The following is a 17,643-nucleotide window of genomic DNA, read 5'->3' as shown; positions in this document are numbered from 1 at the left end:
TCTGTTGTTTTCTACAGTCTACGTTTTGGTATCTTTCTCTTTTATTTAACAGCATAGCTATTATATTTTCCTATTGTTTTGAGGGGAGTGGGGAAAGGGAAGATTGCCTTTAATAAGTTCTGGCAAATACATATTTTTCCCAGACAAGAGTACTTGGCTTATTTGAAATCATTATTTTATCTTGCTGTTTCATTCTCAGTAGTTGGCAAATCTTAAATTCTAGAGAATGTTCCTAGTGCATTGTGAAAATGTACTAGAGTAGACTTAATAGTCCATTTCTTGAAGTTGGTGGAAAGTTACAGCAAGTCACTAGCAGGCAGCTGGTACATTGAAACAGAACCAGTTTTGTTTCCATGGTAGAAAAATGTGTAAACTGTGTAGCCTTGTAATATTCTACCTCTCTGTCTCTGATATTTTTAAACAATAAAAATAGCATGTCCTTTTTATAGGAAACATTTTTGATGGATATACTAAAAAGAAAATACAAAATCACCAAAGGAAATTTAGGCACATGGTGCAAAGTTGCTAAATCCCTTGCAAATTGTAAATATATATTTTTGGTTAAAAATAGAAATAACCCTTAGCTAGTAAAGTTGCACTTTAAAGTGTGAAAAATATAGTCCTGCTTCAGGCTGAATTCCTGACAGGCATCTTATGAAAACCATTGCATCCAGTTTATCTGGATGAGAACAATGAGTGGACCCAATTTAAAAAGAATTGTTTTTTGGTACTGAGGACCATAGTAGCCCTGGAAATTTTGGCCTATGCATCATGGAAGTCAGGAAAAGTTTCTGCAGAATCAGACCTGAAAATTCTTTTTATGCCTTAACAAGGAGCAGGCTTGCTACATGAATGGAGACAATAGCCTCACTGAATGTATCAATATTAATAACAATTACAACCTGTAAGAAACACTCACCTAAGATGTCAAGGACTCTCTGAACTCTTCACTTTGAACAGAACTTGATGATACCTAATGATGAGTACATCAAGGGAACAGGAGCCCTGAAATTATGCAGAAGATTAAGGAGCTGTGTTTGACAAATCGATTTTTTTTTAAGTGATCTGATACTAGCCACTGTAGAGGACTGGCAGTTCTTCTTTGAGATTATAGTAAAGAAATAAAGTGAAGGGGAGTGTGTTTGTAAGTTTCCCTTTTCTCACAAGTGGAAAGGGGTGGTTGGTATTAGGCTTCAGATGGAATTCAACCAACTTTAAAATGAGAGGCAGGAAACCTTTCATAATTCTCCAGTATTGAGAAAAAGCAACTATAGGACATATTTGAAAACCTTTCCTTATGTGTGTCTGATGCAGAAAAGACAATCAAATTGTGTTTGATAGTTTCTGTGAGTTTACAAATTTGAAGAAACTGTTAATAAAGAGATAAGAATGGGGACAAAAGAGTTGCAAGTGTCTATGTTTTCATACCACATTGTATTGCATCATATTTCATACCATATTGCAAGGACCTCACAGATCTGATTGCATAGTATGGAATTGTTTTCAGTGTAGTACAAACTGGCACCATTGTTAAGCAAAGTTTGAAAACTATTTCAGACATGGCTATGAACTCTAATATGGACAGGGCCCATAGGAGTTGTATAGTAAACTGTCTGCTTTTGCAAGTGAAGCTAAATTATTTGTGTATGTACAATTCACAACTGTCCTGAGGCTCTCTGACTGTGGAGTAATTTTGTAGCTTCAGTGGAGGTGTATTTTTATTGACAGTTGTTAGAAAGAACTTAACTGTCAGAAGTAATTGGTATCTCCCACAAATTTCAGTTTTACTTATGGTTCTTTCCAACTGGATAGCTTTATCATAAATATGGATGGTAAAAAATGTGGCTGCCAAGCAGCTCTCAGCATATTCTAAAAGGCCAGAGTAGACTTCCAACAAAACAACTTTTTTCACTTACACTAACTGTCCTGTGCCAAATATGCAGAATCTTCTTTTTTCTGCAAGGTAATAATGGAAGGTTGCAAGTGTTTCACTCCTGTTTTTTCTCCTTAGCTTTCCTGGGCTTTGTTACAGGGCCCGGGGGAGGATCAGTTGTGAATGTGATGTGACTCACTTGACGCCTACTCTCCTAGTTCCTGTTCTGATTGGCTATCACCTTGCTGTAGCAGTATGGCTTAGGAGTACTCACGCCTGACTGTCCTTTTTTCTGCTTAGTTTCCCTACTGTTCCCTGCTGTTGTAAAGAACAACTGTGAGAATGAGTTCTTGCATGGTTGCTGCTGGTTTCCTTGAGTTAGGGAATCAGTAGTAGAGCACTATTATTCCTGAATGTCATATGAATGGCTTCCTGTTTGTGTCGGGTACAGTAATTCTTTAGTCTTCTGTGCAGTTTTTATGTGGAGTTCATTTTTGGCAGGTATTAAAAATTTGTGTTATATCCTGTTCTCTGCTCTGTTTTCCTTTCCTCCCCCTCAATTTGGGTTGCTTTCTGGAATTGTTCTTTCAGTTCCTGTCTCTGCTTGCTGACATGGCCCTTTAGCTTGTTAACATGGTTGATGTTTTCAGAAAGCACTTTTAGATTATTGTTAAATTGTTGTGTATGAATGAACTGACAGAGACAGACCAGCTAAATCTCCATGTAAAATTCTTGAATTAAAAAAATATTATGTACATTGCTGTCTTTTGCTATCTGCTGTAGGAGGAAACAAATTCAGGCTTTGTTAGTCCTTGGCAGTTTTTGGCACTTTTGTGAATATAAGAAGAAGTTGTTAGTTTTCACTTTGGTCATTTGCAAACTGCCAAATTTTCAGTGACTTTGGATCTGCTTTCTTTTAATCTCTAGTATCTGGCATACAATTATGGAGAGGGTTGTCAACTGACCCGCCTCAAAATATCAAAGATCATTTTTCACAGCCAAATTGCCTTTGCTCATTACACTTGATAGTTAGAATCATAGAATATTAGAGTTGGAAGGGACCTCAGAGGTCATCTAGTCCAACCCCTTGCTCAAAGCAGGACTAACCTCAGCTATATCATCCCAACCAGGGCTTTGTCAAGCCTCAGCTTAAAAACCTCTAAAGATGGAGATTCCACCACCTTCCTAGGTAACCCATTCCAGTGCTTCACTATCCTCCTAGTGAAAAACCTTTTCCTAATGTCCAACCTAGACCTCCCCAACTGCAACTTGAGACCGTTGCTCCTTGTTCTGTCATCTGCCATCACCGAGAACAGCCTAGCACCATCCTCCCTGGAACCCCCTTTCAGGTAGTTAAAGGCTGCTATCAAATCCCCCCTCATTCTTCTCTTTTGCAAACTAAACAAGCCCAGTTTCCTTAGCCTCTCCTCGTAAGTCCTGTGCTCCAGCCCCCTAATCATTTTTGTTGCCCTCCGCTGGACTCTCTCCAACTTGTCTACATCCTTTTTGTAGTGGGGGGCCCAAAACTGGACACAATACTCTAAATGCGGCCTTACCAATGCCGAATAGAGAGGAATAATCACTTCCCGTGACCTGCTGGCAATGCTCCTCCTAATGCAGCCCAATACGCTATTAGCCTTCTTGACAACCAGGGCACACTGCTGACTCATATCCAGCTTTTTATCCACTGTTACCCCCAGGTCCTTTTCTGCAGAACTGCTTCCTAGCTCGTCGGTCCGCAGTCTATAGCTGTGCATGGGATTCTTCCTTCCTAAGTGGAGGACTCTGCACTTTTCTTTGTTGAACCTCATTAGATTTCTTTTGGCCCAATCCTCCAGTTTGTTTAGGTCCTTCTGTCTCCTATCCCTACCTTCCAGGATATCTACCACTCCCCCTAGCTTAGTGTCATCTGCAAACTTGCTGAGGGTGCAATCTACCCCATCTTCCAGATCATTAATGAAGATGTTGAACAAAACCGGCCCCAGGACCGACCCCTGGGGCACTCCGCTTGTGACCGGTTGCCAGCTAGACATGGAGCCATTGATCACTACTCGTTGAGCCCCATGCCCTAGCCAGTTCTCTATCCATTTTACAGTCCATTCATCCAACCCATACTTCTTTAACTTGCTGATAAGAATACTATGAGAGACAGTATCAAAAGCTTTGCTAAAGTCAAGGTATATCACACCTACCGCCTTCCCTACATCCACAGAGCCAGTCACCTCATCATAGAAAGCAATCAGGTTGGTCAGGCATGACTTTCCCTTGGTGAATCCGTGTTGACTGTTCCTGATCACCTTCCTCTCTTCCAAGTGCCTTAAAATGGATTCCTTAAGGACCTGGTCCATGATTTTTCCAGGGATTGAAGTGAGGCTGACCGGTCTGTAGTTCCCTGGATCCTCTTTCCTCCCTTTTTTGAAGATGGGCACTATATTTGCTTTTTTCCAGTCCTCAGGGACCTCCCCCTGTTGCCATGAGCTTTCAAAGATAATAGCCAATGGCTCTGAAATCACCTCAGCCAACTCCCTCAGCACCCTCGGGTGCATTGCATCCGGCCCCATGGACTTGTGTATGTCCAATCCTTCTAAATAGTCTTGGACCTGTTCCTTCAGCACTGCGGGATGTTCGCCTCCTTCCCATTCTGTGCCACCCAGGGAAGCAGTCTGGGAGCTGATCTTGTCTGTGAAGACAGAGGCAAAAAAGGCATTGAGTACCTCAGCTTTCTCCACATCCTCTGTCACTAGGTTGCCTCCCTCATTCTCTAAGGGGCCCACACTTTCCCTAATCTTTCTCTTGTTGGCAACATACCTGTAGAAACCCTTCTTGTTCCCCTTCACGTCCCTTGCTAGCTGCAACTCCAGTTGTGCTTTGGCCTTCCTGATTTCATTCCTGCATGTTCAAGCAGTATTTTTATAATCCTCCCTAGTCATCTGACCAAGCTTCCACTTCTTGTAAGCTTCTTTTTTGTGTTTAAGTTCACCAGAGACTTCTTTGTTAAGCCAAGCTAGGTGCCTACCATATTTGCTATTCTTTCTGCACATCAGGATGGTTTGCTCCTGTGCCCTCAATAAGGTTTCTTTAAAATACAGCCAGCTCTCTTGGATTCCTTTCCCCCTCATATTAGCCTCCCAGGGAATCCTGCCCATCAATTCCCCGAGGGAGTCAAAGTCCGCTTTTCTGAAGTCCATTGTCCGTATCCTGCTGTTCTCCTTTCTTCCTTTTGTCAGGATCCTGAACTCGACCATCTCATGGTCACCGCTGCCTAGGTTGCCACCCACTTCTACTTCCCCTACCAAATCTTCCCTGTTTGTGAGCAGCAGGTCAAGAGAAGCACGGCCCCTAGTTGGTTGCTCCAGCACTTGCACCAGGAAATTGTCTGCGACACTATCCAAAAACTTCCTGGATTGTTTGTGCTCTGCTGTATTGCTCTTCCAACAGATGTCAGGGTGATTGAAGTCCCCCATGAGAATCAGGTCCTGTGAACTGGAAACTTTCCCTAGCTGAGTAAAGAAAGCCTCATCTACCTCATCCTCCTGGTCTGGTGGTCTATAACAGACACCCACCACGACATCACCCTTATTGTTCTTGCTTCTAAGCTTAACCCAGAGACACTCAACTGGCTTATCTCCAGTTTCATACTGGAGCTCAGAGCAATCATAGTGCTCTCTTACATACAGTGCAACTCCTCCACCCTTTCGCCCCTGCCTGTCCTTCCTGAACAGTTTATACCCATCCACGACAGTGCTCCAGTCGTGTGAGTTACTCCACCAAGTCTCAGTTATTCCAATCATGTCGTAGTTTCTTGACTGTACCAGGACTTCCAATTACTCCTGCTTTCCTCCTCCCAGGTTTCTTGCATTTGTGTACAGGCACTTGAGATAAGTAGCCGATTGGCCTACTTTCACAGTATGAATCGGGAGGCCTACCCTGCTGCACCCTCCTCCTTCTGCTTCCTTGTGGTGTTCCTCTTTCCCACTTACCTTCGGGCTTAGGTCTCCATCCCCCGTCGAACCTAGTTTAAAGCCCTCTTCACTAGGTTAGCCAGCCTGTCTGCGAAGATACTTTTCCCTCTCTTCGCTAGGTGAATCCCGTCTCTTCCTAGTAATCCTTCTTCCTGGAACAGTTGCTGAATTCAGTCATTTGCAAAAAGGTCAGTAATGTGAATTCACAAGTTTCAGTTGCGTACTTAACAGGAGTTGAATTTCCTTTCTAGTGGGCTTTTTTAAAGTTACAGATCTGAAATCCTCCAATTTGGCATCCCACATCTACTGCTTTCTTTCTCTGGGAGCTTGGGTACTGGTGTGAGCATAGTCTTAACTTTCCTTAGGCAGGGACTTTGGAACCAAGAGGATGGAATATTTCAACTAGAGTTGTGTAGAGGACAGAAGTTCTGGTTTGCTAAGGAATTTGAGTTTTCAAAATTTAGCTTTGTTCTTAATCAGTGCAAAAATCAAAAATTTCAAAGTTCTCCGCAAAGTAAAATTAAAAAAAAAAAATTTTTTTTTTTTCAGGTAATTCAAAATGTTTCATTTCAATTTTGACTTTTTTAAATTTTGTATTATATTATAAGATAACACAAAATAAAAATTAGTTTCAAAACAAAAAATTAAAATGTTTCATTCCAAAAATATCAAACAGGATATTTTTGAATTATTATAATTTTTCTTCCTTTAAATAAAAAAAATCCAGCAAAATCAATTCAATTTCACAAAAGATTTTGATTTTGATGGTATCACATACTCAGTGGAATTTGATTCCATTAAAATTTCTCTGCTCAGCTCCAACTTTAGCCATGTCTTTTCTACTAAACCACCATTTTTCCCATTTACTTCATTGCTCTTGAGGCGGGCACACAGTATAGCTTCATTGGAGCACATGACCTCATAGTCAAAGGGATTTTACATGCTGCTCTTTAGACTTTAAATCTGTCCTAAATTGACCATTGGAGTGGGGAGGGTATATGGGAGAGCAAGATAGCCTTCTCCTGTGCCCCTCAAAAGACTGAAAGTATTCCATTCGTGTTGCTCCCAAACCCAGCCTGCCATAAGGTGTGAGTGTGAAACTGAGCTTATCCCAAGTTGCCCAGATGAGGCAGCCAGTCAGCCCTACAACCTGTAAAGTGATCCTCTGAGGATGAAGAAAAGTTATCAGGAGAGGGAACTTTTGTATTAAATCATCCTTGCCTTTCATAAAATCTATAAAATAGTAGGAAACCTTTATTTCTTCTTCAAGTGATGTTCCTGTGGGTGCTCCACTTTAGGTGTTGTCGCATCCCGCAGCATAAAAGCAGTAAAACCATGGTTTTCTCTCCATATGCTATACCAAATGTGATGGCACGATTGGGAAGCCTGCTCCAGCTATTCTAGAGCATACAATAGACCTACCAGCTCCCACGCAGGTAGAGCCAAGTCACCTAGTCAGTCACATCCAACTACATCTGCTAAGGCGGCAGAACAAACACAAGCAACCGAGGTAAATGGAGAACAGGAAACATCTCTCCCTACACATGACTCATCTTCATCACCAGACGAAGCAGTCATTCCAACTACATCCACTCCTGTGGATATCCCCAAGTAGTTTAATGACTTGTTCAGGAGGGTCGCACAAGAGTTAGAGATCCTACTGGAAGAGGTCACAGAGTCTCATCATAAACTACTGAAAATCTGCAGACCACAACATCTTCATAAATCGCACTCCTTATGGATGGGCGTTAATGAAGGCAGCCAACATCATATGGCAGACGCCAGCTACAGTTCCCCCCACTAATAAGAGGAACGATAGAAAATATTATATCCCAGCCAAGGGGATGGAATTTCTATTTACACACCCACCTGCAAACTCATTAGTCACAGATGCCGCAAACCAGAGGGGAAAACAAACAAGCTGTAAGTCAACCCCGCAAGACAAGGACTGGCTTGACCTCTTAGGAAGAAAAGTATACTCATTTTCTACCCTGCTGATGAGAGTATCAAATTATTCAGCACTACTCTCAAATTATGACCATACTATCTACAAGAAACTAGCCCTATTCACAAATGAATTACCTGGCAATAAAAGGGAACAATTCAAATCTCTACTCACTGAGAGACAACTTGTAGCCAGAACTTCACTACAAGCTTTGGACGTAGCAGACACGGCAGCTAGAACCATGGCCACAGCCATAGTGACGTGCAGGGCCTCTTGGTTTCAAGCAGCTGCTCTTCCAGGAGATCTACAAACAAAAATAGAGGATCTTCTGTTTGATAAGACCCAGCTTTTTTCAGAAAAAACTGATGACATGTTACACTCAATTAAAGATTCCAGAACCTCACTACGGACCTTAGGAATTTATACTCTACAATTAAAAGGAAGCAGTATAGATTCCAACCTTATACCTGCAGGTATCAGTCTCACCACCGATATAGGCAATATGAGTCACAGAGAGGTCATGGACATAGATAACCTCAACAAACATCCTCAGGAACTCAGTCTGCGCCATCCAAACAGTAGTTTTGGTCGACCTTGGTCGAGGGTCTGAGAAATCCCAGTCAGCATGCAGTACCAGAACCATCCATGACAAATTTGGAATTTCGTCTCAGACAATTCCATCTAAATTGGTCAATGATTACAACAGACAAATGGGTAACAGAGATCATCAACTCGGGATACACTATCCCATTTATATCCATCCCCCCCACCAACAACCCTTCCCCGTCCCTCTTCAGGGACCCAACTCACATGCAAGTTTTGCACCTACAAATAAACCACCTACTACAAATAGGGGCCATAGAATATGTCCTGCCTCAACACAGAGGCAAAGGATTTTATTTCCACTACTTTGTAGTACAGAAAAAGAACGGAGGATGGAGACCCATTCTAGACCTGAGAGCGCTAAACAAATTCATGAGGTGGCAGAAATTCAAGATGGTCACACTATCTGCAATAATATCAACACTGCAACGAGGGGACTGGTTCTCAGTCCTTGACCTCCAAGATGCTTATTTTCATGTTACGATCCACCCTGCGCACAGACGCTTCCTAAGATTTATGGTGTCAGGCAGCCACTACCAATACAAAGTGCTGCCATTTGGCCTTTCTACAGCACCAAGGGTTTTTTCCAAAGTGCTCGCAGTCATCACTGCGCACCTAAGGAGACAAAGTGTTACAATCTTCCCATATCTGGACGACTGTTTAATAAAGGCGACCTGCAAAACTTTAACGAGACGCCACTGCACAAACCATAACACTATTCCACCAATTAGGCCTCAAGATAAATGCTGAAAAGTCCACTTTGAACCCAACACAAGAACTGGAATTTATTGGGGCACAGCTCAATTCGATAACAGCCAGAGCATAATTACCGAGGCCCAGGTTTCAGGCCATCATAGACCTAATATCACGAGTGAGGGTCATTCCAAGAATAACCGCATGTCTTGCTCTTCAGCTTTTGGGGCACATGGCAGCCACGACATTTGTGGTACAACACACCAGGTTACATATGCGAGCTTTCAGTCATGGCTAGCAACGGTTTACAGACCAAACAAATACAGCCTCAACAAATAGCTCACAGTGTGAAAGAACATCAAAGACTCCCTATCGTGGTCGACACACGAAAGCAACATGATGTCTGGAATTCAGTTTGCACAGCTTCAGCCAACACTTATTATTACGATGGATGCCTCCCTTATAGGCTGGGGAACACATTTACACCACCATACGATATAAGGCAGGTGGTCAAAACCAGAAACCACTCTTCACATAAAAGTGCTTGAGCACAGGGCAGTCTGCAATGCTTGCCGACACTTTCTACCCTTAATAAGAAACAAATCAGTAAGAATAATGACGGACAATATATAGCATGCATGTTCTATATCAATCGCCAGGGAGGACCAAGACTCCCTACGTACCGACTCAATATGACTATGGAATTGGTTCATACAACACGACATCCAAATATCAGCAGCATACCTACCAGGAAGAAAAAACATTACTGCAGACAGCCTAAGCAGAATCACAGAATCACAGAATCACGAATGGCAGATGAACAGCGAGGTCCTATATAATATTTTTTGACAGTGGGTTCTTCCCATAATCGACTTATTTGCCACAAAACAAAATAGAAAATGTCACTGATTCTGTTCCAGGGCAGGACTAGGAGCAGGGGCCACGGGCGACGCATTCTTGCTCAACTGGAGCAAGGGACTACTCTGTGCCCTCCCACCCATCCCAACGATACCCAAGACTATCCACAAACACAAGACCGACAAAGCAAAGGTCATCACGATAGCACCAGCATGGCCCAGGAAGACATGGTTCTCAGATCTGCTCTGTCTATTGGCAAGCAGATCAATCACACTCCCCCCCCCCCCCCCCCCCCCCGGGAAGATCTCTCAAAAGACGACAGTTGAATTTATCACCCAGAAGTTACACAAATTACACTTAACAATTTGTTTCCTAATTGGTTCCAACCAGAGGAGTTGGAATGCTCTGAACATGTTAGACAGATACTGTTAAATAGTAGAAAACCTACAACTAGGAAGGCTTACCTTCAAAAATGGCAGATTTGATTCCTGGTGTACAGAAAGACTGATCACAGTGACATCCTCATCTGTACCAATCATCCTAGACTACACCCTAGAACTAAAAAAATCGGGGTTATCAATCAGTTCTTTAAAGGTTCACCTGGCAGCAATTTCAGTATTCCATGACCATATCAATCAAACTATGGTCTTCACTCACCCCATGGTAAAATGGTTCTTAGTGGGTTTACAAAGAAACTTCCCTGTCATATGTTCCCCAATAACACCATGGGATTTAAATTTGGTATTAAGGGCTATTACAAGAGCACCGTTTGAACCGCTGGCAACATGCTCGTTGTTGTATATGTCCATGAAAGTCTTATTCTTGGTTGCTATCACATCAGCCAAACGTGTAGGGAGATCAGTGCACTCATGGCAAATCCCCCATACACAATATTTCATAAAGATAAGGTCACGCTTAGACCCCATCCAAAGTTTCTGCCAAAGATTGTCTCACATTTCTATATTAACCAACTCATCCATTTACCTACCTTCTATCCCAAACCACATGTGAATCCATAGGAAGCCACACTCCACATGCTGGATGTCAGACGGACTTTATCGTTCTACCTAGAAAGAACAAAAACATTCAAGAAATCAAATAAATGGTTTATTTCATTGGCTGAACATACAAAGGGCAAGGCCATATCCAGCCAAAGGCTATCCAACTGAATAAAATAATGTATCCATACATGTTATCAACCAAAAGACCTATAGACTCCATTAGGTACAAGATCTCACTGACCAGAGCGATTTCCACTACCACGGCATTCCTAAATAATGTCCCTCTCACAGATGCATGCAAGACGGCTACATGGACCTCAGTCCACATGTTCACCAGACATTACGCAATAGATCAGGCATCCGCCAACGATGTCACAATAGGTCTATCCATACTTTCATCTGTACTCCAAAGTCCCTCCACCAATTGATAGTCACTGCTACATAGTCACCTAAAGTGGAGCACCCACAGGGACATCACTCGAAGAAGAAGGAATGGTTGCTCACCTAGTGCAGTAACTGATTTTCTGGGTGCCCGGCTTCAAACAACAAGGGCCAGATTTGCAGAACTTCTGAGTACTCCTTGATTGGAGCTGTATTTTGAATGTATATAGTGATTAAAAATGCTAAGTAGTCTGAAAAATCAGGCCATAGGTGTCCCACTCAAAATTAGTGGACATTTTTAACCTTAATTTCTCTATGCCTCTGTTCCCAATTTGTAAAACGGGGGTAATAATGCCACCTACCCTGTATAATGATGTTGTGAAAATAAATTCATTGATGTTTGTGAAGCACTTGGGTAGTACAGTGAATGCACCATGGAAATGCCCAGGAAGAAATTATAGTTTTATATTCAGGACAGGGGTTGGATGATGTGTGATAGATAAGACCTGAAATCACACTTTGAATGAGGAGGAGAAAAAGAATATTGAATAACAATCCACTCACTGAGCACTGTCCATTTTGTACACACTGAATGAGGCTGGGATCTGTGGGAAAATATAGCATGATTTCGTTTAATTAAGACTGTCATAATGCATACAAAGAAGGGGGCCTGTGATGGGATATGTCAGGCCTTTTTTGGTTCCCTGGGTTTTCCTTGAGCAGGAGTGTTGTCAGGCCTGGGATATCTTATAGGAAATGATTGGATTCAACCACTACAAGATAAGACAGGCCCTGAGTTCTCACACCCAAGAAACAGGTACAGGTTTTCCTGCGGCTGACCAGCTGTTACTAAATGTTCATATCCCATTTTGCAACCCTTGTGGCATCCTTGACAGACTTCATGAAAGCCACTGCAAGCAGAGTGGTCCAGTGGATAAATGTATGTAACAAGGCCTTTCCCAAAACAAAGACTATCCTACGTCAACAGTGTCTGGTCTTTTCATGCTTATTTTTACTACAAATTCAAACTTCCACAACTGCTTTGGGAACACTGTTGTCATACAATTTTCAGGGTGTGGAACAGCCAATATTATAAATTGGAAGCTGATGCGGGGAAAGATTAGATACTCCACCATCAAGCAAGAGTGCTGGGACATCAAATGGGCTTTAGGGACTTTACATTATTATCTTTTAAGGGTTCCCTTTGACCTAATAATGGACCACCAAGTAATGCCAGGATTAGTGTGAAGGACACTAATCCTGGCATTACTGAGTAGCATTTGGTGCTGCAACAATGTGCCTTTCACGTGCAACAACAAAGGGGTTCACAGCACTAGGTTGTGATCTCTTTTTCCCAACACAGTGGGGTTATTGCAGAAAGGGGAGATTGGGCCATCAGGCCTGTTCTGCAGAGGGAGGTGTGTGATGAGGGTTTATCAGGCCTTCTCTGGCTCCTGCTGAAGATGTCAGTGCCCTGACACCTCCCTGCTAAAGAAAAACCTGCTCAGACCATGCTACCAGCAAGACTTAGTCCTCCAGAGGCCTACAAGGGCCAGGAGAGATACTGACCAGTCGGGAGCAAGCAGGCTAGTTAAGAAGGCTTGCCTGCTTTTTCTCAGAGATCTGTGTCTCATCCACTTCTCAGTGCAGGATGAGACTGGGACAGAGGAGGAGCTCCTTGGTGCTACATGAAAACCCCAGGGCCAAATCAGGGACTTGCCCACATGCACTGCAATTAAGACCTTGCTTTTGAATTTTGTATGGCTGGATGTATGGTTAACTGTTTAGAGACTGATGCCAAGCTTGGTCTGAGCAGGTTACCACAACTTGTGAATTAAGGCAGGAAGAGCCTGCTTGGCCATGAAGGGATACTGTGGAGCAGCCTCACTTGTGACAGGGTCATTTGCTAACTTGATAGCTTGACTTTGCAACCTTAATGTTCTTTTACCATAGGTTTTTGATGTAATTTCTTAATGTTTAAGAAAAAAAACCCAAATGAAAAACAAAATATTTCATTATGTGGAACCAAGCTGATCACTGACATGGGTCATCAGCAGGGTTGATATATTTAGATCTACAGCACAGTCCTCTAGTACTTGAACTAATGGAATAACTGGTAGCAGTAGAAGGCTATTATCTTGTGTGTGTGTACCTGCCAGGAGAGAGGATGGAGAAACATTTTACAGGTGGGTTTCATAGCTGTTTGCTAGATAGCAAAGGAGTGTCAAAACTCAGAAATAGTGCAGTCAGTTCCAGATTCTGTAAAGAAATGTGCTGTAATCATTATAGTGCCCTCAGCCTGTCAGTCTCCTTCTGATCCTATCCCCCTTTTCCCCTACTCCTACCCATCCCTCTGCTCCTGCCCTTGTCCCTACCTCTTGCCCATGACCGCTCTCTGCTCCTCTTCCTTCCCATCCTTGGCGTCTACCCTTCTGCCAAGTCCTAGCCCTTTTGCACCTATTCCCCTTCTGCTCCTGTGCTGTCTGTCCTGGCTCCTGCTCTAAACCACCGTCCTCTCCAGGTTCCTGTTTCCATCCCCTCTCTTGTCCCTTATCCCCCCTCCCTGCATCACTATCTCTCACTCCTGATCCTCACCTCTTTGCATTCAGATTAGACTGTTTCCTGGATGCCAGCAGTGGGGAGCATTGAGAGCACAGGAGAAGCAGTCTCCCTTCTCTCACTTCCTGCGCCAGGCACCATAGTGACTCCCCAGCTGCCGGGAGGAGTAATTGCAGGGAAAACCCTGTTCAATCCCTGCAGCTGCTGCAAGCTGGAGCCTGTTCAGTCACTTTGTAGGGATAGGGCATCTGCAATCTGGCTAACATATAGGTGCTCTGAGAGGAAGGAACAGGCTCGTGCAGATGGAATCTTCAGATAATTTAGTTCCCAGACTCTTAACTGTTGAGCATGTGCCAACTGAGATTTTTCAGAAGCTTATGAATTGGCCAAATTTGGGTGAGTTTTCATAGGGACAGCAAAAAGCCCATCTATCACTAAGGTGACATCCCTGCCAAACTTCAAGTCCCTGATCCAAAGAGAGACAAGTCACCTATTAGGCCAATGCAGAGTTGAGAATAGAACCCCAATCTCATGAGTCCCTGTCCAGTGCTCTGTCCACTAGACCATGCTGCCTTCCAAATCCTGAAAAAAAGAAATCCTGCTGGAACTTCTGAACAAGCCTTTATTTCAGTAACACTTTACTATTTCTTCTTAAGCAGTTCAAGATAAAAGGATTTATTTTAGGCAGTGCTGGGGTCAGGATTTATTTTATTTCTAAACATATGACATGTTTCTCTTACCAAAGTGACAGTATGAATCCTTTGTGTTTTGGCTCCATAATCCAGTAGAAAAGGTCCTAAAGCATTATATATGCAACTAAATTCTATAACCATTTCTGTTTGTGTTTCTGTTCTCTGGTAGAAGAGAGTGGTGGAACAGCTGAGAAAGAATTTGATAGTAAAACAGGAACAGCCAGACAATAAGTTTCAAATACAGCCATTGACACAGTCAGAAAACAAGCTACAAACACCACAACAGCAACCACTACAACAACTACAGCAGCACCACCATCATCAGCAGCAATCTACTGCACCCTCTCCAAACCTGATTGGATCACAGGTAAAAACAGTGGAAGCCTTTCTGTGCTGTGTACTGCATGTTGCTTATTTAAGGTGAAATTCATTGCTGTGCAGAGGGATGAGCATAAAAGGCCAACTTAAGTTCTTAAAGCAGTTCAAGTGGGACTTAAATGGTGTGGAGGTTTTGTGGTGGCCCTCTGCGCAAATGTATTCCCCCCTTTGTGCATACATATGTGGTAGTCGGTTCCCAGTTCCTTCTTTTGCTGTCACCTCTAAACAAAATCAAAATAAATTGCAGTTTATGATTTTTGTTGTTTCTTCTAAAAGTGGGGTGAGCACCTCCAAGTTCAGGAATGGAGCAAGTACAACCTTTCTAAAAAATAAATTTTAGCCAGCATATCTTCTAGTATACAAGGGCAAGAATTGTAGCCCATAAGGCATCTATACATCTGAAGGAGCAGTTAAAATCTATTATATCAGTATGACTCATCCCATACAGTGGAACAGTTTTCTAGTTCTGATGCACAGAAGAGCAGAGGTTAAAACATAATACACAGTAAAGCAGGTCATGTTTATATATGTAAGAGTATGGTAGATTTCACTCTTGGAATTCCCTCAAGCATAAGATTCTTTCTTTTTAACCTTCAGGGGTCTACTCTTCATGTAAAACTTTCACTTGGAACTAGGTGTTCTGTGATCACATAGGCCCCAATTCAATACAATACTGAAGTGCTTAAAGTTAAGTATATGTGTGTTTTGATGAATCAGAGTAATAGTTTGGACCAGTTATTCAGTTGCTTTCCCTGGTAATCCTTTTCCTTGGAACAGTGGGGGAATGATTGTGGCATAGAAGTCCTAATTAGTTAATCAGACTGACTCATCTAGCTGTTTGGATCCACATTTTAAAAATGTTCTGTTTAGGAGTTTTAGCTAATTATATTATTTGTGATATAGTAAAAAATAAAAAGGAAATACAACAATTGAACAAAGTCAGTTTCTGTTATTGAATGTTGAACAATAAAATTCTATAAAAAAAATAAAAAAAAATCTAACTGAGAGTAGAGGGAACAATATGTATTAATAAATGTGTCTCAGAATATTTACAGTGGATCACAGTTTGCTATGTGATTGGCCTTTGTGCTTTTTGTTCAGGAAACTTGATTGCAAAAGTAATCTCCTGTTAGTCCCTGTGTTCCATGTTTTGCATTTGTGCATTAACTTCCAGTTTTTGAGTTTTTGTTCAAAGTTGAAGAGCTCTCTAGTGAAACTACCACGAAACTGCCAGACACAGATTTGGAAAAAGATATGGGATTGTGGTGGCTAATCAGCTGAACGTGAGCACCTAGTGCAGTACTGTCCAAAATAGCTAATGTGATCCTTGGATGTCTAAATGGAAGTCTCACAGTTCAGGGCAACAGCACTTGTATTTCCCTTTAATGGCCCGACAAGGGCACCCAGTCTCAGGCTTCAAGCCCCCAAGCTGTCACCTTTCTTGGGTGGAGACTCATATCTTTATCCCGTCTGACCAGTTCATGTGGGATTCCCCCCAACTATTTCCAACATGGGCTCTGGCAGGTGAGTCCTTCAAACCCCTCAGAGGGATCTCTTTTTTTGTCACAAATTTATTACAGGCTCTGCTCAGAACTAGCACACTTATGAAAAGTTTAGTCCCTCCTTTATTCAGTTTGGAGGTCTTTGAACTAGACCTTTCAGGAGAAGGTAATCAATAGATAATCGGATCTGAAATGCATCATTTGCATTTACCTTACTCCCAAGAATTTCCTAGGAAATCCACTTCACATGTATTGTCCCAAAAAGTCATTTGAAGTTCCAAATATCTTCCAGAGATTGCATTAATTCTTCTTCCTTTTAAAGAAATTCCATGTAATCCCACAATAGTATACAAACATTTGCATTTTCAATAGAATGGATCCCAGTGATATTAAACATAATTCAGTAAGGTTTAACTTAATTCCATAAGGTTTTCCCAGGTTATTGGAAGATACTGTCATATCTGTCACAGGGAATCTCAAGTAGGAGCAGAGATGTTATATTATCTTTGTATTTTGCATTGGTGTGACTACTGCTGGAATGCTGTGTCCAGTTCTGGTGTCCACACTTCAAGAAGGATGTTGATAAAGTGGAGAGGGTTCAGAGAAGAGTCATGAGAATGGTTAAAGGATTAGAAAACGTGCCTAAACTCAAGAAGATCAATCTATTTAGATTAACAAAGAGAAGGTTAAGGGATGTCTTGATTGCAGTCTATAATTACCCTATATGGGGAACAAATATTTGATAATGGGCTCTTCAAGACATCAGAGAAAGATATAACAGGATCCAATGGCTGAAAGTTAAAGCTACACAAATTCAGACTGGAAATAAGATGGACATTTTTAACGGTGAGGGTAATTAACCATTGGAACAATTCAAGGGTTGTAGTGGATTCTCCATCACTGGACCTTTTTTTAAATCAAGATTGTACATTTTTCTAAAAGCTATGTTCTAGGAATTATTTTGGGGAAGTTCTATGGCCTTTGTTACACAGGAGATCAGACTGTTTGATCACAGTCGTCCCTTTTGGTCTTGGATTTTCTGAATAGGAACAATTGCACTTGGATAGCGTCAATAAACTGAAGGGCAAGTGACTCTCATTGGAACAAAATGAATGAACAGTTTTGCATCCTAAAAACTATTCTAATCTCAATTACCCTGATATAGGGTAGGGATGTAGGGATAGGATACAGAAGGA

General features: G+C 42.0%; 1 protein-coding gene across 3 annotated transcripts in view; it reads left to right on the top strand.

The window, feature by feature from the left end:
- Positions 1 to 17,643, top strand: part of PHF21A (PHD finger protein 21A) — a 263,268-nt gene that overhangs the window by 216,061 nt on the left and 29,564 nt on the right. For all 3 annotated transcript variants that reach the window (XM_067557629.1, XM_067557628.1, XM_067557631.1), the window contains one exon: positions 14,737 to 14,934. In XM_067557629.1, the coding sequence (XP_067413730.1) occupies positions 14,737 to 14,934 (198 nt within the window). The remainder of the gene's footprint in view (positions 1 to 14,736; positions 14,935 to 17,643) is intronic.

The sequence above is a fragment of the Emydura macquarii genome, unplaced genomic scaffold (genome assembly GCF_026122565.2).
Source record: "Emydura macquarii macquarii isolate MOO-44397 ecotype Brisbane River unplaced genomic scaffold, CSIRO-AGI_Emac_v2 contig_1876, whole genome shotgun sequence".
Taxonomy (NCBI): Eukaryota; Metazoa; Chordata; order Testudines; family Chelidae; genus Emydura; species Emydura macquarii.
This window is presented reverse-complemented; position numbering and strand designations above follow the sequence as displayed.